At 42.6% G+C, this 22,196-nt stretch overlaps 2 protein-coding genes across 3 annotated transcripts; one reads left to right on the forward strand and one right to left on the reverse strand.

Moving 5' to 3' along the window:
- Positions 1–10,534: 10,534 nt before the first annotated feature.
- LOC117866315 (uncharacterized) lies at positions 10,535–12,163 on the reverse strand. 2 transcript variants are annotated; one of them, XM_072295744.1, is made up of 3 exons: positions 11,872–12,163; positions 11,288–11,443; positions 10,535–11,166 (listed from the first exon to the last, which is right to left on the reverse strand). In XM_072295744.1, exons 2-3 carry the CDS (start codon positions 11,363–11,365, stop codon positions 10,678–10,680), a joined length of 567 nt encoding a protein of 188 aa, XP_072151845.1. In that variant the 5' UTR covers positions 11,366–11,443; positions 11,872–12,163; the 3' UTR covers positions 10,535–10,677. The 2 variants fall into 2 exon arrangements, with proteins under 2 accessions (XP_072151845.1, XP_034606397.1); XM_034750506.2 differs by having other exon boundaries at positions 11,288–11,403; positions 11,872–12,160.
- Positions 12,164–20,683: 8,520 nt separating this feature from the next.
- Positions 20,684–22,196, forward strand: LOC117833959 (small ribosomal subunit protein uS14). Its single transcript, XM_072295668.1, has 3 exons — positions 20,684–20,845; positions 21,636–21,735; positions 21,988–22,196. Exons 1-3 carry the CDS (start codon positions 20,784–20,786, stop codon positions 21,994–21,996), a joined length of 171 nt encoding a protein of 56 aa, XP_072151769.1. The 5' UTR covers positions 20,684–20,783; the 3' UTR covers positions 21,997–22,196.

Raw genomic sequence — 22,196 nt, forward strand, 5'->3', positions numbered from 1 at the left:
ATGAAATATGATGATATCCTGTAGAATAGATTGAGCCAAATAAATACACTATATATCTTATATTATCTCTCCCATATATGTATCATCTACATATTTACCTCAATCTCTTTCATGGGTGTGTCATATTTATCCCGGTTGGTAGGGAGGAAATCTCCCAAAAATCATCTGGGGTAAAGCAATCGAGACAAAAGGGGGGTCTTTAGTCCTGGTTGATTCAATCGGGACTAAAGATCCACTTTTATCCCGGTTGATAAAAGCAACTGGGACTAAAGGGGCTGTCACGCCAGGCGCGAGACAAGCCCCTTTAGTCCTAGTTGGTTTTACTAACCGGGACTAAAAGGGCCCTTAAGTCCCGGTTGGTTTTTCCATCTAGGACTAAAGGCCTGCTTGAAATTTCAGGCACGCGCCTTTTTAGTTAGCCTGCATAGCGCATGTAATTTAATGCATCACGTGTATATCCCTTTAGTTAACCTTTAGTAGTTGAGACTTTTTTTATTATGAAATCAAACTAGTACTTAAACAAATCAAACTACAATTACTACATATACAATTCTTAGCATACTATATATACAAATCTTAGCGTACTATATATACATAAATCAAACTATGTCTCTGATCTTCCCGTCGAGGTGTTACTCGAAGTATCTAATTTTCGTCCAATGTAATAAAATTCTCCTTGTGGATATGCAAGGTACAGGGTTAGATATGCAAGATTACATGGCTCGGGTTGAAAAGAAAGTATATAAGAACTACAGGGGCTTGTCTGCAAGATTGGCAAGACACGAGGAATAAGAACATAAATAAACAGAGGCTAGAATGCAAAACGCCTTATCCCTTTCTTCTTTCTTGAGCAGGCAGGCCTGTTTGGCTGGCGAGGCGGCGCAACACCAGCGGCGGGCTCGTCGGCGCTTGGCGCGGCGGGGAGGGGACCAGCAAGGGAGAGAGATATGCGGAGAGGGAGGGAAACCTCACCGGCGGCGATGAAGGGGAGGAAGACAGAGGTTCGGGCCGGCGAACAGGAACCGGCGGCACAAAGCTCTTGGGCGGCGATGGCAAGAAGGTGCGAGAGATTGGTGGGTGAGCAGCGAAATGGAAAGGGGAGCTCCAGTGGGGGCGATTGGTGGGATTTATAGGGTGCGAGGAGGAGCGGAAGGGGCGCCCAGGGAAGGATTAATGGCTGGCGCCATTGATGGCCCTTTGAAGTAACGGGCGTCCGTTACTAGGGAAGATTGAGGGGCGCAGGTGGCTCGGCGGTTGGGGTCGAGAGTGGGGGAGATGGGGCGGCGCAAGGTCGTGGAGGGGCCGGAAGGCCAGGGGTCGCAGGAGGCAAGGGGACGCCGGCTGGCGGCACCTGGTGCGTTGCCCCTGTGTACTAGCAGCTGGAGCTTGGGGGAGACCCAGTTGGATGGACCCCACCTATCATTGGGAGAAGGCGGTGGCAGGCCAAATGGGCCACTTGGGCCGGTTGGAGAAAGAGGGTTGCTGGGCTGGCGCAAGGAAAAGAAAGAGAGGAGGTGGGCCAAAGAGAGGGGAAAGAAGATTGAGCCCGCAAGGTAGATTGGAGGGGAGAAAGGTTTATATTTTTAAAATTTACAAACAACATTTCAAACAAAGACAAAACGAGAAATAAAAACTTATCAAACACTTGTCGCCTCTAAAATTAAATTACGAATGCTCTTTTGTTTATTAAAGACCGTAATTTAATTAAAATGATTTATTTAAACCTTAGAGAACAAAGAGTTGCTTACATTGCATTTATAATGGAATTTTGGGTGGTACAGCAATGCGTCAAACATCTTGCATGCACAACTCAGGAGAAGGAGTACAGTTGTGCTTACAGGGGAAGGGATGGAGATAGCTTACCGGAAGTTGATGACCCATAGCGGAAGTACGCTCCTGCTCCCACAGCTGCTCGTCGGTCAGCGCATCCTCGAAGTCATCCACCTCCTCCCCTTCCTCCGCCCTCGGCGCCTCACCGCCAGCCACGGCCACCGCTTGGTCCTCGGTCGCTGACAAGGATGAGGGGTGCGCCGCCTCCCCAGCGGCCCTGGTGGCCACCTGCTCCTCAGGGACCGACGGCGAGGGGCGCGTCACCTCCTCGGGTTCAGTCATGTAGCGCGGCGCCTTCGGTCCTGTTCAGATGTGTTTATACGAGCAAACTCCTGGCCAGTCGTATCGTACCATTACAATTTATATGTCATTATTATGACTCATAACATGTACAGCAATATAATTTCCAGCTCCAAGTAGAACGAGGGCAACAAACTATGTAGTTGGTATATCATCGTGGCACACTATCAATTTGTTTTTTTGTGTGTGTGAAAGAATATAAATGGAAAACCGCTGGAAATTAAAAAAAATGATCCTTTCAATGAAACAAAAAGAAACCTAACCAAAACAGCAGATTGAGGCTAGAACGAGTAACGAATCACGCGCCGTCACACAAGCACGTCGCGTGCACCTCGTGGGGGCTTCTTGCAGCGCCCCGGCCAGGCCAGTTTTGGAAACCTTCACCTAGCACCTTTGATGAAACTCCAACGAACGCCCGCCCAGGAGGAACTTCGTCAGGGCAGGCGCACCTTGGGTTGTTCTATGCTCGGCACGACAGCTAGGGCACCTTCTCATGCTATGGAGATGAGAGAAGAACAGCACATGAGGTTGGTTTGTGTCGATTAGATCCCCTCAATCAGTCGTGGTCCTTTATATTTATAGGGTGGGGAGGTATTGCTCCGCTTGAAGATTGTTTACAAATCAAATCCTGCACAAATCTCCAATTCCTACTCGATTTACGAGCGTAGCCGATTCCCTTGGTGAAGATCTTTTCAGAGACATATCTAATACATACTCCAAATTAGATGTTCTACATATTTTGTGAGCAAAGGTATCAAACTGTTACTTTTAGAAACTGAAATCTACAACCGGAGTTTATTGTCCTTTGTTAACGGGGCAACCTGTAACAGCTTTCCTTTTAGCTTGTGAACAGACACAGCGAGTTAGCCCACCTCGTTGGTGAATGCGCACAGGGAAACACAATAATTTTCTTCACCTCTCAAACTAGAAGGAACGCTGCGACCAGAAAGAAATCTTTTTTCCATTTATTAACTTAAGCCTGATGTGACGCCGCGACGATTAGAAACACTGCACTATCAGGTCGCTGTAGCGGATTAGGGTAACGCATACATTATCTTAGCAAATAATGTTGGACGTAGGTGAGCCCCCTTTTGCTCTGAATTTATGTGAGAAAAAAAAAGAGTAGAGGCTAGGATTCGATACCTCAACCGCCTTCTCACGCAATGAAAATGTTTATCACTGTGCCACAAACAAAGGTTCAGAAGGTAATTTACGGATTCGTGCATGAACTGTATGCCAATTGAAAGATAGGGAGGGGTTCAGGGTGTGCACAATATGGCTACTTGCTAGTTGGGTCTTATAACTAGAGTTGAAGAAGAGATACACATGTTAGAGCTATAAAACTGAAGTGCTAGAACGCCTGATGCCTACAAAAGAGGTGATGATGATGAACATTGAAGGTCGATGGTCCAGTGTGGTAGGAAATAGGATTAAGAGGCCTTGGGATTATCGATAACCCCTTGCAAAGGCCGTGAACATGGATGTAGGTGGTGACGTAGGCAGAGACCCAGTACATCTTCTGCCACGAGCTAATATTGTCACAAGCCCGGTGCAGAAGAATGCTTCCATCTTCTCTACATGAACTAGGGGATGGTTCGTTGCGCAATTTGGCCACAGCAGAGGAACTCAGTGTAATTTCAAATTCACAAATTCCGATCCAACTCCAAAATCAAATTCAAACATAAATGTGGTATTAGTGCATCTAGTAATTCAAATTAAATGTGAAAAAAGAAACTACAGAGGGTCACGCACACTCTCGTGGAGCTGCTACCACAAATGCTCAACAACCTCATCAGAACGGTGTACATGCACCGTCCGGTCCTCAGTGTATCGAAAATTCCGATCGGCCTTCACGCCACGTATATGTGCCCTCAACCTCATAGCTGAAGCTAGTCCCCTGGTTGATCTCTCTCGTCCTCTACTATCATGTGGCGCAAGATCATACATGCTGCCAGTGTCTTTTGATCCCAGAATCTAAGCAGGTATGGCCACAACTGCAAAAAATTAACGGTAGAATTTGGCAGCACAAACATATTTAGGCTGGTTAATTAAGCTCGATTTGTACTGACTGACAGTTGATCTAAAATATAGAAGATACATTATTAACGGTAGTTCTAGGTGTTGCCACACTTTTACACTGCGACTAACTGGTATACGTGCAAGCTATTTCTAAGCATATTATACATAATACTTATATTCCTATATTTATATTCATACAAAATAAAAACCCCTTAAAAATTAGAAATGGAGAAATTTGTGCAGGGCGGAAGGAAGTAGAGCACAACCCTGCTTGGTACATATACTGTGCAGCTTGATACTTATGGACCGGCTAAACTATTGTACTATGGACGAACTGTCACATTTGATGACATTTACTGCACAATTTTAGGATACTTGTTATCTGGCTCATGAATATGGAATTATAAAGAAGAGATATCCATAATAAAGGTCAATGGTTCTGAACATGGGCCTGTATTAAGTGGATGTGGGCTGGCAGAGGGTATCGAAGCTTATAGCAGCACTCACTTTGGTAGTCATCGTGGGCTACTTTTCATACGACATTCGCAAGGTATAGTGGGCCACATTTTTCCAGCTTGTGGTTCGGCCCATTGTGCTGTTGAGATGGACCGAAAATCTCATAGCATCCACAGGGAAATGGACCGAAAATCTCATAGGCTCATAGCATACACATTTCAGCTTGACGGCCCCATCTCTCTCATTCACAATCCTGCTCATGCTCTGAAACCCACCGTCCGAGTTCCGACCGTTGCCATGGTCACGTTGAGCACCCGGGCTGCGCCGGCTAGGCCTTGGTCAACGTCGGCGAACCCGCCGCTGTCCCCTGCTGCATTCTGCGGCTGCTGCTGGGTCCTGCTTCAGGGCTCAACTGAGTGTTGTATTCTTCAACTGCAAGGGGCAGTGGCCTTTATTTGTGCTTGAGAAGCTGAAGAGCTGCTGGCATCTGCTGCCAGGCTGCGGTCTTGCGGCGGCGGCGTCGAGTTATTGCCAGACACAAGTTACATTAATGTGGGAAATCTGCATCTACGGCTTGTACTATATTCTGAACTTTACAGGTTCCAATTGCAACATCCATGCACCAGCTGATTCAGTTCAGAAAGAGTTGCAGAGATCAACTGGTGAGAAACTTTCGTGGCATTGAGAATCTGAGGAATGAAATAGACCATCTTCGGACAGGACCTTGACAAATTTAATTGCTACATGTAGTTGGAAGACTAATTCGTGATGGCCTTCATCATCTGCTCTTTCTCCATCTCTCGCGGTTCGAGTCTCCTTCGATTAAGATTGCTAATTAGTCCGTAGTACTTAGTAAATTCCAAATTGGAACCAAATGAACTAGACTTGGCTAAACACCAAAACGATTACAGGTGAACCGTCACTAATTTCTAAAATCAATATTATGAGGACACTTGCAAAATTATCTCAGAATAAAAAACCCGTGTCCTATAATCGAAGAAAAAATAGGAGAGTACTGCTAAAGTGGTATATCTTCCATGAGTTTGTTTGGGGCGTCTAACTTTTACTTGCACGATCAATCTTGAGTCAATGGATTGAAAATTTTAGTACCAAAAGTACCGGAGCCTTGTTTTACTTTGGAGTGAAACTTATATAGGTGAACCGCATGCCAATTGATAATGCACTGGTACTTCATGACATGGCTGCTCAGTGCTCACTAGTTGCCTCATGAATACAAGGTATACCCGCATTGGGGCTATTAAAACGAAGAGCTATTGAGCTCGGAAAAAGAAACAAGGCATGCTTGTATTTTAGGTTTCCACAAACTAGTAAGCGGCGATCATGAAAGACGTTCAGGTGCTGCGTCCTGTGTGTGCATGCCGGATTAAGAGGCATCGGGATTACGCATGTCTAAAGGTTCTTTTGTAATACTTTTGCTGGTAGAATCTAAAAGCCTAAGCTTCTAACTTTTCGCGCTGAGAAGCTGCAAAAAGGGTCTATCCACTAGCTCAAAGCTTGTCCACCTCATTTAAGAGGTAGTAAAAAGATTAACTCTCCAATAATTTATCTCTTAGCGCATTGCTCAAAGTATACTAGGTCCCACAACACCTCTGTGCGGCTTATTTTCTTTCTATGAGCTAGCTCTTGAAGAAGAGATAGCACACTCTCTCCTCACCTTCTCTCTTCCATGTAAGCAAAGTGATAAAGTGGATTCCTATGAGCTAGCTGAATTGGCGTTGTTGGAGGAGGACTAAGTTGTCAACCATGGAAATGAGAACACGGCGAGCAGAAAAGGATAATAAAGTCAGACCAATGTTAACCATGTTAGGATCCCAAGATCCTATGACATCTTAGGTTGAATGCTAAACTTTTTTGTTTATAACTTGTGATAACTGTCAACAATTTTTAATAGGAATCACAAAAAAATGCATAAATAAAGATAAAACGCACATGTAGCAGTATCACCATTGTTTGAAAGGAGTTCTAGCCTTGCTTCCTTAGGAACTTGATCCCCAAATTAAAAGGGATCAAGAAATATAGAGGCATTACAAGTTTCCTCTCAAACTTTAAATAAGCAAATTGTCAATTTGATGATATATATATACACACACATACATACACTTCCTTTCTAGCAAATGTTGTTGGATGCCGGTCAAGTTCTTTTTCTTTTTCCGTGTTTACTACATATTAGACAACTGAACTGCTATTTATATTTAGTCAATTTTTGGAAGGGTGATACACTTTGTGTAGTACTGATTGACTTTATGATTCGCATTGAATGGTACGATATTTCCTTTTTTTTTTCTTTTGAATTTTTCTCTGGTTTATCTTTCCTTTCTAGTGAGTCTTATAAGGATTAACGTTGGGCTCCAAAAGATAAAGTTAATAGATATTTCCTTGCCTTCAATTGGTGAGGAAGATGAATAAAAAGGAAAACAAGTTCCAACTACCATTTTCATGTAAAACTGGTGAAATTGTAAATCCTAGTGTTGACACGGAAACACGTCGTGCCAAATACATGAGCACTGAACATGCAGCCCGCAAAAACGCTCCTTGCTACATCGATGCGGAAGCTGGTCAAACCGGAATGGCAGGCCGATCAAACCGGTCTCGCCGGAGAGCTTGGCAAGAATCCAACGAATGCCCACCCGAGAGAGACCCCGTTGGGGCAGGCGCACCCTTAGATTGCCCTAGGCTTAGCAGGCTAGCTAGGCGTCTCTTCATGCCATGGAGATAGCAGAAGAACATCACATGGGGTAAAGAGGATGAAAGGTAAAAGTAAAAGATAGTACTTTATTTTTATAGGGAGAGGAGGTCTTGCTCCACTAAAAATCAAAACCTTAGAAATATCGTGCTAAAATACAACTCCTACTCAGACTCTACGGGCTCAAACCGGTCTGACTGTTTCATCGAGGACAGATCTTTCCGAGGTCATAACTCTCTCATCCGAACTCCAAATCAAACATTCGACATATGCATTTTGATTGTCTCAACAAGAGATACACAATGGTAAAGTCCAATTTGCATTTGGAGAACATCACCCAAACCGAATTGACCTGTTTAGGCAACCTGATCAGACCGGTTTACCCGGACCTACTAATTTTGCTCATCAACACCTAGACAGGGATCACCCAGATGATAAAGTCCTAGATAGGGATCACCCAGTATCTCGTTCAGGTTCGATTGGTGAGGCTCCAAGACAGGTTTCGACAGTGCTTTAGCCAGTTCTCCCCCACAAAAAATGCGAACATATACAACCAACTACAAAATTAACAGAGCCTCTTGTTCTTACTTTGAGATGAAATTTATAGGGCTGTTCATGAACCCCATGCCAATTGATAATGCTCCGGTACTACTCACTGGTTGCCTCATAAATACGGAATTAAATCAGTATACCCACATTGGAGCTATAAAAGTGAAGAGCTCTCATGCTCGGAAAAAATAAAGAGATAGGGGCTCTCTCTGACCTCTGAGTAGTGACCATGATCCCCGTTTAGATGCTGCATCTTCCGTCTAGCTAGTGAAGCATCAACGCAGGCTTAGGAAGCATCAGGATTATTGCCCCAAGTTTTTTGGGATGTACTTGCTCAGGGTTTACACGTTAGGCATTGCTTCCAAGTAGCAGGAGTGCGTGCTTGTCCTCATCGCGAGCACAGGAGGATCATAAAGTAGGGGCAATGGAATGCTCTAATTAATTGATCATGAAGTGTGCTTCCCACACTGAAGGATCGTGCACATCGCGCTTGTTTGCCATTGGCTCAGCCGGAAGATCCTAACTCAGAACATTCTTTTTACTTGTGCTATGGTTTGCAATTAGTGATGTTTTTCGTTTAAAAAAAATGATGTTTCTTCAAGCTCCCGATGGAATAAGTTGCTGACCTTGCCTTAACTTAGGCGAGTCCCTAAAATCTGATAGGTAAGTATGGGGAAAGAGTAAAGACAACACGAGTTCTTGATTATATAGTAACAAATATAAGTTGGTGACTTATTGACATATAATCGTTTTCCAGCTAAGTTATCTGGATGCTGGTCATCAAATTCTGGGGTTTTTTTTTTCTGATAGGAAGGTAAGCCCTGCTGTTTTATTTTTTCTTTTAGGTCATGGTTCACTAGTCAGTGATGTTGTCTAATAGAGGGAGTGTAAAATCTGTCAGATCCTATTGTCAATTCATAGGCTTCTGTGGAAGTGATGTGGGAACAATAAAGGGCGATGAAGTGGCTGCCACAGCCCTGTCAAAGTACTTGCATAGTCTGCATATGTCGGAAGCAGCCTCACCTTTCTGTGAGCATTTCAGAATCAGAGAATCAAAGCTGGACTTGTACGTTAATATATTGCAAAACTATTTATAGAAAAAAAGAAATGAAAAAAGTTATCAGTATAAAAAATTTAAAAACAGAGGTAGCATCAGATAAACAACAAGGTCATCAGACAAGTGAATATAAAGTTAGCAGATAATTAGAAAACACAAGTCCTAAACAGCAAATTCGTCACAACACCATGCTATCTTCAGGTTCGGGCACTGGTACATCTATCCAAGCACATCCAGCCTGATGCTCTCCCGTTAAAATCTCACCACCATTGTCACGAAGACCTCCCTGAGCTGCACCAGCTCGGAATCCGTCGATGTCAATGGCACCGCAATTGCACTGGAGTATTAGTTGGACGCCTGCTTAACTAGGCTATGATTTTGCATTGAACAAAGTTTTGTTTTGTAACCTGCATCTACGGCTTGAGTTGTTTCTCAACAATTACATGTTTATAGGGACACCCAGTACCTTATTCAGGTTTACAAGAGTTGCAAAAATAAATTGGTGATAAAGATGAATAAAAATAGAACACTATACTAGTTTGAGAAGTTCCAACTTCCATGGCCGAAATTGGTCAGCATTGATGAAGTAAACTCAAGGAAATAGTACCATTTTGCATACCAGTCTTAAGGGATAGCAATGGGTAATGGGTACCTGAGTATAGTGTTAACGGGCGAAAATCTCTACCGTCAGCTAGGACGGGTATGGGTACGGCTGCATACTACCCATACCCGTGAACCTGTGAGTAATTTATACCCAGATCCATACATGTACTTATTACTTGTAGTGTTTATATACCATCGCCTCATGTTCTTATTTTGAGGTGAAATTTTTAGTGCTGTTCATGAACCACATGCCAATTGCTAGTACACTGGTACTACGTGCATATGACATGGCCGTTGCCTCATGTCTCATGAACACAGAATTAAAGAAGGGATGCCAAGGTTGGAGCTACAAAAGAGGTTCTCAGTGACCAACAGACCAAGCATCGACATAGGCTTAAGATGGATCGGGATTATACATGCCCCTGTAGTTTCCCAAGTCACTTGCTCAGTGCTTCCACACTGTCAGCCATGGGGAAGAGCAAAGAAGGATTACCAAGTCAAGGGCTACATTAAGCACGCACGGAGGCATCGCTGTGTCACTGCTAGCAATGATGGCTGTTGTTGTCTGCGGCTGAAGCAGACGACACTTTCAAGTCCTAATTATTAGGTTGAATACTGTTTCCTTCGTAGCTTGTGCGAAATGAACAATATCTAATTGAAATCACAAAAGTAAAATGTGTGACGAACTTAAAACTCACAAATGACACTACTGTTTGCGGAGAAATTTCTTTGACGCATGTTCTGAGGAAATATGTCCGAAAACTCACTTTTTTACAAACTTGAGTAGTTAATTAATCTCCGAGGATCACCAAGTAAAAAAAAAACCCATATTCCTGTTTAGAGATTGACAGTATGTATGATTTGTCAATTTGTTGGAATATACACCTTTGATGTAGCAAATGTTGTTCCTGCAATTTGTTTTCCCAATTTCTATCCTACTCAATCACATGAATGGTTCAGGATTATGTGCATGACAGAGCAATATCAGTATGGTTTTGCATTTTTCAGTTAGTATGTTCATAGAAATTATCAAGTCGATCATTACCAGTTGCTGCAACAAATCACCTCTGTGATGTACAATTGTGCATGTACCAAACATGTGCTGTGTCTCCCTCTGAAATCTACAAACCCAGTCCTACATACCAAAGTCATCACACCATCATGCCGTCTTCAGGCTCAAGCACCGGTACATCCATGGACCTTGCCCCATCTGATCCATCCTCCTACTCTCGCCGGGAAACCTCGCTGCCGTCACGTCGACCTCCCTGAACTGCGCCAGCTCGGAGTCCGTCGACGTCGACGACACCGCCGTCGTGCCGGAATCCGAGTTGGACGACGACTTGAGCCGCTTCCCCTGCTGCCTCTCAGCGTTGCAGCTGTTGCTGCTGCTAGGGCCGGTTGCTAGTGTCAGCTCAAGGTTGCATTCCTCTGAAGGAGCAGGAGCAGGGGCAGGTGAAGGGGCATGCGCCTTGTAGCTCGAGAAGCTGATGAATTGCTGAGGATTTGTAGCCTTCTCGCTGTGCCAAATGTCCAGCTGCGGTTTCGGCTTGACGTCGGCGATCACCGGAGCTCGATTCGGCAACGCGGTAGTTGGCATCTGCTGCATCAGCTGCTTCTGAACATGGTACAACCGATGCAGCTCATGAACCTGATTCAGAAGAAATGCAGAGAGAGGTGAGAACGTTTGTTGTGTTGAACCTCGAATCAAAAGATGGTCCATACATGATTAAAAGGAGTAGTAATTCTGTTGGCATTTTCGTCATTATTACCTGCTGTCTGAAGATTTGCTCTTGTTTCAGGATGGCCATCCTCATCTGCTCCCTCTCCATGTCTTGGTGAAGGTTCATGCTGATCCCTTTTGCTTAATTGTGAGGCTGTCTCTTGCCTGTTCCATGTGAATTCGAGAATCAGTGATTCAGTTGGCGCTGCAAATCACAAATGGAAATTGGATCCGGTCGTTGCGATTTGAAAACATTTTACTCTGAACTTTTAAGAAAATCCACAGGTAGTATGTTTCATGGATTCGTTTAAAAATAAATCTGCTTTCAGAAAAGTTCCATGGGAATCAAATCGTTATGTTCTCAAACTAGGTAAACTAACAATACCAAAAATTCTTGCAGGCATTGGTCACATATACAGACTTCAATCCTTGTACGCATAACAGAGCCACAAAATAACTGACTAAAGCACGCTATAGGCCCTTCCAGAAAAATGCAAATAACATCATTTCATTGCAAAAGACTACTACAAAAGGCAAGAGCTCCAACGCAAGCAGAAAAAGAGATCCGCAAACTCTCAACAGGAATGAAAGAATCCGACAAGCGAGCCAAGAACAGGGCATCACTCTGCTCACCTCTATTCAGAATCTCCAGACCTCCCTGCGGATCAACAAGGGCAATCTCCTCTTCCTCTGTAATCTGCCGCTCACCAGCAAGCAGATAAGCCCAAGAAGCTTTGCTTCTGCTGGGAGGCAAGCCTGTCGCCATGGATGTATATGTACATCTGGTGAGGCAGGGGAGGAGGAGGAAGGAGATTGAGAATTAAGATTCTCCCGTCCTGGTGTCATGAGGTAGCTTCACAGCCCATGTGTGGGGTCCCCCATAGAGCTTGCCAAACAAATCCAAGCTCCTCCGGCCAATCACCTCGTGTATCTTAGTGTGTGAAAGATGCTTCCATGTAGTGCCAAGAAAAGGATAGGCCTAAGATAAAGAGCAGAGTCCCCAGCAACTGTACTATTCTCCATCTCCAGACACAAAAGCCTATGCATCCCCTGATGCTCCTACACCAACAAAGCATCATGTTACTTTTTTTCATTTTTCACAGGTTGCTATGTTGGGTGCCTGGATTTCCATACCAATTTATGGATTTCCTTGATTTTCATAACAATTTTAGATTCTTTTCAAGCCCTGAATAACACTCGTATACGGTGACACCTTCAACAATTCTTAAAGTTTCAAATAGGTTTAGGCTTTGTATTCGTGTGTTAGGGAGCAGTTTCGGTACTTTTGTGCACGGTCGAACATCCACGATGATTTGCTATGTTTGTTTTCGCAAGAGATAGTTTGGTACTTTGGTACACCTACGGGGGGACGCATAGAGAGCTCTTGTTTTCTGAATGAGGAGACAACTAGACAAGCTCTGTGTTTAGATCTCTCATATGCACATGGGAAGAGGATTAGTACTGTCATTACCAGTTGTTCAGCTAGCCTCTTATATCTCTTGGCTATATTAATGTATAGTATCATGCTAAGTCAAACATATCTGCTTCACATGAAAAACAAAGCTACCGAACGATTGAGACAGCTCCTACAAATATTAGTTTGGCAGCAATCGTGCTTCTGCCAGGATAAGTTTATTTTTCTACAGATAATCAAGTAATCTGTGCTAGTTTTCTTTGGGTTGACCATCAAGTAAAGATATATTCTTTCGGTAGCTAAGAGTCGCAACGGTAAATCTAAGGTCAATGCAAAAAGTTAGGAACAACTTCATTTAGCTCATTACCAACCGTGGAAATGTAAAAATATGCAAAGTAACATCTAGCATGTAACTGAAAAACAAGTCTTGTGGTCACTTCTTGCATTGGTGGCATATGGTGGTATAATTATCTACCGGGTAATTAATTTGAATGATCGATAGGATTTAAAATTGATCATTAATTTAATACATCCTTAAATACTTTAGCAAAATTTGTGCTATATATTACTGATATAGCAGGTTTGTTTTCTTCAGCAACTTTTGTAGCTTTATCATGTTTTGCTAATTTTAATTTTATCCGTCATACATCCGTGCAGGCCACCTAGTCTAGTATGGGTTTTTATTAATATTGGATCCAGCAGTTGAAACTTAAAGCCGATCAGCTTCACATTATAAATTGTGCCATTATTGATCCATATACAATTAGAGATTCGCGGATGTGATTGGGTTGTCATGACTCATGATCTAATACAGTAGTTGGTGGCATGTTCTGATCATCTTCCTGGCATTTCTCAGATTCGTGATGCAATGCAAATTAATCTGTTAATTTATCCCACAGATTTGGACAAGCAGAATATGAAATGGACACTACAGTGCACGATTAGCTGCAAAGCATGCCTGCTTGACGTCAGCCATGCATGTCACTGTCTGAAAATTTTGTTGATTATTGAGCTGGATTTGTCTCTTCATATCATTACTAGATGTTTTTTAGACAGATAGCTGTTCTTATATAGTGCAGATTAAGCAAAGATTTGGAATACTTGTTGTTGGATATGCATCCATAGGATCTTTCATAGCCACAAGTTGCTGCCTGGCCTGTGTTGATGGAATGCCAGAAATTTTGAAAGAAATTCTTAGATTGTCCTGATAGCAGTAGAGACCCGTAACCGATCGACTTGGACTATATATAAATGTACCTGGTCAATATTTGAAAGTGAAACTCAACTTGGCAGATAGTATAAAAGTGGTTTTGGTCATTCTAGAACCGTGCATATGATTTTTTTTCTTTACAAGTATTGTATGAAAGAAACACAAGTGTAAAAATTTTGGATCAGTCTTTATCAGAAGCTTTGACACTTTGCAGCATGGAAATAAAGGCATCGTTTAATGAACTTTCAGCCACATGAAAGGACAGCATTTGCAACCTCTTTAATTAACTAATCCTATTTTCTAACCATCATCACCTAAGTGCTTATGAAATAGCTGAAATGGTTTGATGGGTCAAACAATTTATTTACTATAGGGCAGTAAATAAGAAATTAAAGTGTACTGGTTCATTGAAAGTGTTGGAGTATGCAAGATAAAACAAAATATCAGCATGTCACTTACAACTTAATAAGATTCCCTACTAAGTAATGTTGACACATTGCCTTCATTAATTATTGTGCAGAACATGATTGATTAAATGAATGCTAGGTGGTTTTTCCAATTCTACAACACGTGATGAAGAACTCTCAAATATAGGTTCTAGAACTCCTAAAAGAAATTCTAGAAACGCACTAGACATCGATAGAGTAGTGTTAGAATCTGATACCCCTCGTTATGCGCAGAAGCCCCCGGATCTAGAAAGGATATTGTGAGTACGACACGAGTTTGCACCGTATCAAGAACAACGTAGATGAATCTTGTAGAAAACCCTAGATGACGGCGTTGAGTCAACCACAATAAGATAATAGGACCGTAAATTCTTTAAGCATAACTCCAAAAGAGTACAAGTGATTATCACTCACTCACAACCCTACTTGACCCTCTAGGATCATTTGATTCTTGCTCTATACAAGAATCTAGTGCTATAGAACTGTCTAGCCTATCCCTCTTGAGCGCTCCTAATTGCCTCTCACAAGCTTTGGATGAGACCTTGGTGTTTGCCTTTGGCTTGATTGATTCCTAGAGGCTCCACTTCCTTGTTTATATAGTCCCCTCTAAAGCCCCCATACATATAAGTAAGAGTCAAGAGTCAGGATTCAATGCTCAAGTCCTATTAGAACTACAAGTCCTAATAATAAACCTCTATTGAATCCTAATCCGAGTAGGATTTGAGTCGCCGTACAACAATACCTCGTTGCACATATGTTAACCACATATGTTAACCAACAAAGAGGAGCAGGAAGAGATCTAGATACACAAATGGAAAAAAAAAAGAAAGACCCAATATTTTCAATATGAGTGCATATTCTCAGTATCAATCTGTACATCGACTAGTTCTATAGGCTGAGATGCAACACACGGAGATAATTAGATAAAGAAATTGATAGATGTCAATAAAGAACAATAGGCATAGATGATTAGATAAAGAAATACAACAACAAAACTCTACATGTGAGCATATGGTTACTTAGACGGCGTAGTTAAGATGACAAAAGCAACATGCTTTAGTAGATATTTGTTGGAAACAAACGGAACAGGTTGAGTAGTCCAACCTTGGGTAGACCATAGCACTCACCATAGCACCTCAGAATTTTTTTATCACAAAAAAAGGGAAAAGGAAGTTCCATTTGTGCAAGGGTCCTAATATAAAATTTACTCTATTTTGAAAATACATGTAGAAGCACTAACATTTACGTCAAGAAGGATGTGAATATTGCATATGATTTTGCATTGCTATCCATCACAACACATACATGACAAAGTGTCATTTCAAAGTCGTCGATCCATCTTGATTTGACGAGAGAACAAAAAAACGTGTAGCTCGAAATCTACCTACCTCTGCTGGCACAACTGTGGTAGCACATGCTTGGATTCCTGATACATGTGTTCAAATCTCTTTAATAACTTAACATATCTCCTTACGATGGTCAGCTCCATGTAAACAATTGATCGCATTATAGGAAGCTCAAACGTGCACTCAAAGTTAGTCTAGTGTGTGTACCTGATGTCTATCTGTACATGTTTGGCAAACTTTGGACAGAAAACCTCAAGTGGGCTTTAAAATAAAATTCAGGACAGATATATGTTTGATGTGAATCCTGTGATTGGAAGAAGGTGGCAGTTATTAGATTATACCGTAGCAGAAATGTCATTTTTAAAGGTGCAATATGCTAAAAGTAGCCTTTTCCAGAGACTGAAAATCTACTTATTGTAAAGGCACTACCTTCGATTGAATACGTGTCTGTTATACAGTAATTACACGTGGAGCACAAAAGGCACACAAACAGTACAGCGCACATTGCCGGGGTATTGAGGCACAGACAGATTCATAGTGGGGCAGGGCCAATAATGGTTGCATATGCATAAGTAATCATTGTCTAACCACACACACACACACACACACACACACACACACAGAGAGAGAGAGAGAGAGAGAGAGAGGAATGAGGATGGTTGAGTATCACTGAATGGACTCAAAAGGACATAGCAAATTAGATATCCTAATACTAGAATCATTGTGTTCCACGAAAGGAAGTTTGGCCAAGCAAGGAAAGATTTGGATGTGCAAAAGAATGTGTCTAGTCAAAACTTGGCCATGATTTCGGTTGTGGTTGCCCAACATCGGCTATATATGATGTCATATTTGTCACAAAAACTTGAATCGACATTCTCTACTGCAGAATGTATTAACTCAATAAAGGAGAGGTAAACCTATTTTCAAATAGATGTTCGACGTGACTCAACCTCTTCATATTCTTTATTAATTTAGCAAATAACTTTTTTATTCTTAACGACCCATGTGCATACAAGTATTTCTTGATGGAGCAAAACCACATACTCTTATGCCAATGTCTAAAACTGCACTTATTTCTTGAACTTAGGTATGTGTTCATTACGGTGCAGAGAAACGAGTCCAAGAATTGCGCAAATGCACGTGTCCATCTAAGATAAAAAAAAAAGTAGATGTGATCCAAGTAGATGGGCAGGTTCCATCAGTGTTAAATCTTAATTAGTACAACCCGTTCTAACATGACGCCACGTTAAAAAGGTGTCGTGACACAGGGATATACATGTAGGTTGTAGGCTATAATTACTAGAGCATTAGGTGCATCTCATGAATATCCAACATGAACACTCTTACGTCAATGATGGCTATATTCATCCAAACCCAAAGAAACAAAGATATCAATCAATCGGTGAGACACACACGCCGTTCTTGTTGATCCATCGGTCGACCTGCCACCCACCAACCACGTTCGTGCAAAAACTGATGCCTTGTGATCCATAAGTTTTTTTATCTTCAATCTCCTAGAATTCTATATCATCTGTACTAAAAAAGAACGCTTTTGATCTTTTCAACACCAAATACAAAACTAAATGACTAGTAGTTCACTTGTCAAAGCTTCGTTGAACCATCAACGAAATATCTGATCAATAAAACTTATTGTGTAAAATACTGATAATCTATCCGGGCAAGCCCATCCAGCAAAACTTAATGATTTAAGTTAGCCCATGCTAACCTCTAGTAGCCCTTCATCAAATAAAATGTTATTTAATCACTAGGTTATGTAGTCATTAGTTATAGGCTAGATTATAGTACAATATGTATTCTATATTAGCTTGCGTCTAGTCCAACTAATGTGCTACTATGTACCACAAATGTCGTATGACAGAAATATTACCAACGGTAAGTAGTTAACCAACTTATTGAGTCATTCTAGAATAATATTCTATATCTCGATTTATAACTTAATAAGGGCTGTCGTGATCCTTGATGGACACCTCCCAAATCACCAAAAAATTGATAGCTAGGAATCAAAACTTTTTATTATTGGCGAAAATGTCGACAACCTCGCTACAGATGAAGCGCACTTATTATGTAAAGAATACGAATAATTCCTTGGTTCATATGATCAGTGCATCCCACCTCGTCTCAAAACCAACATTGCGTCGACACCGACCTGACATCAACGCTTCCTAAGACCCAAAGCAAGCGACAATTCCATGAGTGAACAGTTCGCATGGGTCTGTTTATTGGAATCGTCTTTTTGTAGCAAAGGGTTTTGTTTGATGCAACCATTGATGTATCTAGCCCGACCAATTGTTTGGCCATTTCCCAATTTCTTGTTGGAGAAACCAAATCTGAACAGAACAATCCTTTGTAGTGTAAGTATTCCGCTTTCAGTGTCAGCATTAATCATCTATGAGTGAAAATATGGACAGTTAGCAACTTAATTAGACTTGATATTTACACCAGTAGCAAATAATCCAGGATTCATAAGCTTCCCGTATCAGATTATAATGCGAGAAATCATTAATTACTTTGAGCATGCATGATTGAATTGGACCACCACACTGGACTGTTGCTCATACGTGCAGGGTGCAGGTCCTCACAATACTAGCAGGGAGCAACCAATTATTTGGCCATTCCCTACTACAACAATTTGATGGAAGCTATAATTTGAGCAAGATCGACGCTTCCACTATAGACACACACATGTCACGCCACGGTTCGCACACTTGGCGCATCGCCATCTCCACGCAAGAGCACTCCAAGACAAACAGCATGCAAGAGAGAGTGACAGAAGAGATACTTCCAGAAATCCCAGCAGCCTGATTGGACATTGGGCAGACAAAGGTTAGGCAATTGGCAAATCTCTAGCGATCAGCCGATCGCCATCACCAAAGAGAACAAAGCATGCAAAAGAATAGAGAGAGAGAGAGAGAGAGAGAGAGAGAGAGAGAGAGAGAGAGAGAGAGAGAGAGAGAGAGAGAGAGAGAGAGAGAATTGCATGGCAATACAGGCATCTCAATCAGGGGACAACATCCATGTCAGCATTTATGCCCACCACTTGGACTGATTGCTGCTTGATGCCAACCAACCTTTTGCAGATGCAACGAATTTCTCTCCCAGTTTGTCATTCTCAGAGAGTGGCCAACTTGGCCTTGGGATCTTCCATCTACCAACTCAAAATGCACAAGAACCAGGGTGAGCATTTTTCTTTTTGAAGAATCAGTGCTGCAAAAAATAACTATATATGTATGAATACATAAAATTACTTATAACTGATAAACCAATCGTCTGACTGCATCTTTTAAAAATTAATGGTGTAGGCCGCCGGTGCTTTATGAAACATATGTGAAGTTAGAAGCTAGCACAACAAAATTAAAATCTGAGACATCATGCCCATTTTAATTTTGCCATCATAAGTCCAGCAATATGCATGCATGGTAAGAAACCGGCGGCCAATTCCTTTTCGTAATTGTGGGTGAACTACTCATCAGCCATCATTACAACTCTCTTCTCAAGTTGTTGGTTGGGGTCTATACCTAGAGTGAAAGCAAAGGGATAAGTTCTTTGTGCCTTGCAGTAGTGGTCCTAGTGGGCAGAACAAAGTTGATCGACGACGGCAACCAGATGCCACACTACTCCTACCTGTGTTTCGGTCACAGCTGAACACTTGGGGCTTTTCCCAGTGTCCTTTCACACAAACTTTCAGCATTTTAACAATGTGACAAAGGTAGTGCATCCAGAGATAGGTACACTTGTCGACCGCTTCTTCGGGCGCCTAACAAGACAAAGGAATATGTGGCTTTAGTTGACCATCCAAACTAAGCAGCCACAAGTTGATTTTAAAAGTGGGCATCCATGATTTCCCACCAAAAGGAAAAGGTAAGAAAGAAAAGAAAATGAGACCAATGCCACTTCAGTGTTCACTCCTAGATTCCTTCAGCTGTGTCAGTTCTAATTGCACTGAAAAAAATCCACTAACGGATTCATCAGAACGATAATTCATGCACACAAGGATTCGATTCTCTCCTCGCTGTTGGCCTGTTGGCTTGAACCGTCGATTTCGTCGCAATCATGGGGTGCACCGGCTTATATCTTGCCAGGCAATAATCAGACGGAACTTGCTTTCTGAAAAGGGAGAAAGGGTATCTGGCAGTCGCAATTCAGAATTGGCTTCTCACGTTCAGATGTTGCATAGTGTTCTCCATGCTGCCAGATGGGTTGCGTCAAACCGTTAACCCGTGCAAGTCAACACTGGAAAGAGATTTTAAGTCAGGCGTGATTCTTTGTTTTATTTTATTATTTCATTGGTTACTAGTCGCATATGCATGGTCTCATTTCTTGGCAGGATAATTTCTTGATCCCAAAAAATAATAAAGATAAATAGAAACGAGACAGCAATCACAGGCCCACATGCAAGGCCAGTTTGGTATCGCTCCACGTAGCTCCAGCTCCCTCTGACCCTCTACTGTTCATTGAAGTCTCTTTTCTCTCTCCTCTCCCTCCCCTCCCAAGACCAAGAGGACTCCAGCTCCACTGACATCCTGCTACCGTGGCCGGAGCTGGAGCCAGGAGAGCCCGGCCAACCAGCGTAGTGTGTACTGAGAGTTTCCACTCGGTTGCTTGAGAGCATGCCAGGGGTACCCAGCCCAGGACCCACTATCCCCGGCCCTAGCCCGTTTCAATCTAACCGTGCTAGAATGACGGTCCGGCTCATATCAGTTTTCATTTCCTTTCTCCAGCCCATCATCACCTGGCTCAGCCCAGCAGCAATTTAACCGGGCCAAGCGGGAGACCACACTCCTCCATAGTTCAATGAGGCCCACGTTCCGTGTACAACAGGCCCAACCCAACGCCGGGGTCAGAGACTAGGTTTTTGTGTGTTACGCGCTAGCGGGCCGAGAGAAAGGAAGGAGACCACTTTTCCATAGCCCAGTTAGGCCGACGTTCACAACCAGCTAGGCCCAGCCCAACAAACTGGTCAAGAGCTAGGGTTCCTCGCCTCCCACCCCACTATATAGCCTCCTCCCCATCTCGCGCCGCCACTTCTACGCCTCCCCATCTCTCTCGTCCTCCCGCGCCGCCGCCGCCGCCGAGTAGGAAGGAAGAGGAGGAGGAAGGAGCAGGCGGAGATGGGCCACTCCAACGTGTGGAACTCGCACCCCAAGAACTACGGGCCCGGCTCCCGCGTCTGGTAAGGAACCCCACTGGCCGCTCTCTTCTCCCCCGCTACGCGGTTCGTCTCTTCGCTGGGATATCGGTTCCTGAGGCTCTCGAGATGTGGATCGCCCGGTTGTGTATTGTATGAGAAGCCGAGTCCATGGATCTGTAGAGGTTTTGATGCTATGTGATGGTTCCGGTGTTAGGACCGGATGTTCTTGATGCGTCTGGTGTTTACAAATGGTCTGCGTTGATCTGTTCCTTTGTCTCGGCGTTCTGGTTGCTTCTTGGGCAGCTGGTGTAGCCTTCGTAGCTATTAGAATGATGATGATGCAAATTTCTAGGATTACCGTACTTTCCAACTGAGATAAGATTGCAACTGTCATATAAAACTCTAGTTCATCTATCCTTGTTAAAAAACTGTTTTTTGAGGGATTTTTGAGTCTCAGTTCCATGTAGTCATTATAGTATCAACTAGTGCAGGTGATGCTTCGATCTGTGTTTTGGTGGACCTACCCAAGTTGATACCAACCTCTTTTGTCTAGCCGTTTTATAGCCTGATTAGCTATTTGTTTAATTATGCCATAACTTCTTGTTGTATTAATAAAGTTATGTTGGGTTCACATGAATATATTATTGATTATGGTTGCTCTGATGTGCTAGCATTATGCCACCAGGGACGTCTGCTGTTTTTGCTAGGATTGTGTTATGTTCCAAATTGTGTAAATGGACAATTTTGTTTACCATACTGTGTCTTGTGGCTGCGGACTATTTATCATGCAGTGAATAGCTATGGTAACTCTGGACATGTTTGTATTTTGCAGCCGGGTCTGCGCAAATCCTCATGGACTGATCAGGAAGTATGGGCTCATGTGCTGCAGGCAGTGCTTCCGCAGCAATGCCAAGGACATTGGCTTCATCAAGGTATCCCTGCTTCTGCTGTAGACTCATTATTGTTACTAATCGTTTGGGCCACTAAATGTGGACCTATCCAACTATAGTGAATTCTACATAGACCTTGTGATCCTTGTTGAAGTCGGTTCTACTATGATTCTTGCATGTGTATACATTTGAAATTATTTTCATCCGCATATATGCATTTGAAGCTGTCAAGTTAGCTGTCCATTCGATGTTGGTTAACATTCTTATCTGATATCTGTGTTATTGCACTTGCAGTACCGCTGAAGACATTGCCTTGCTGCTGTCATCGAGAACTTCACCTGCATCAAAGAAGAAAATGATCCTTCGATAGAAGGCTCAATTTATGTGCTTTAGCTTTTTGTTCAGACAAGGAATGATGTGCTAGTAAACTACCTGTTAAAGTTTTGATGGGTGCTATGTGCCTGTTGAACTAATTATAATTAAATGATTGAAGTATTTTGGCA

The sequence above is a fragment of the Setaria viridis genome, chromosome 8, assembly GCF_005286985.2.
Source record: "Setaria viridis chromosome 8, Setaria_viridis_v4.0, whole genome shotgun sequence".
Taxonomy (NCBI): domain Eukaryota; kingdom Viridiplantae; phylum Streptophyta; class Magnoliopsida; order Poales; family Poaceae; genus Setaria; species Setaria viridis.

Bases quoted from the DNA above. Each gene is read 5' to 3' on its own strand.
- LOC117866315 (XM_072295744.1), bottom strand. From the start codon at position 11,365: ATGAACCTTCACCAAGACATGGAGAGGGAGCAGATGAGGATGGCCATC. The intron at 11,167-11,287 runs GTAATAATGACG...CTTCTGAATCAG, and splicing joins AGCAAATCTTCAGACAGCAG to GTTCATGAGCTGCATCGGTT.
- LOC117833959 (XM_072295668.1), top strand. From the start codon at position 20,784: ATGGGCCACTCCAACGTGTGGAACTCGCACCCCAAGAACTACGGGCCC. The intron at 20,846-21,635 runs GTAAGGAACCCC...TGTATTTTGCAG, and splicing joins GGGCCCGGCTCCCGCGTCTG to CCGGGTCTGCGCAAATCCTC.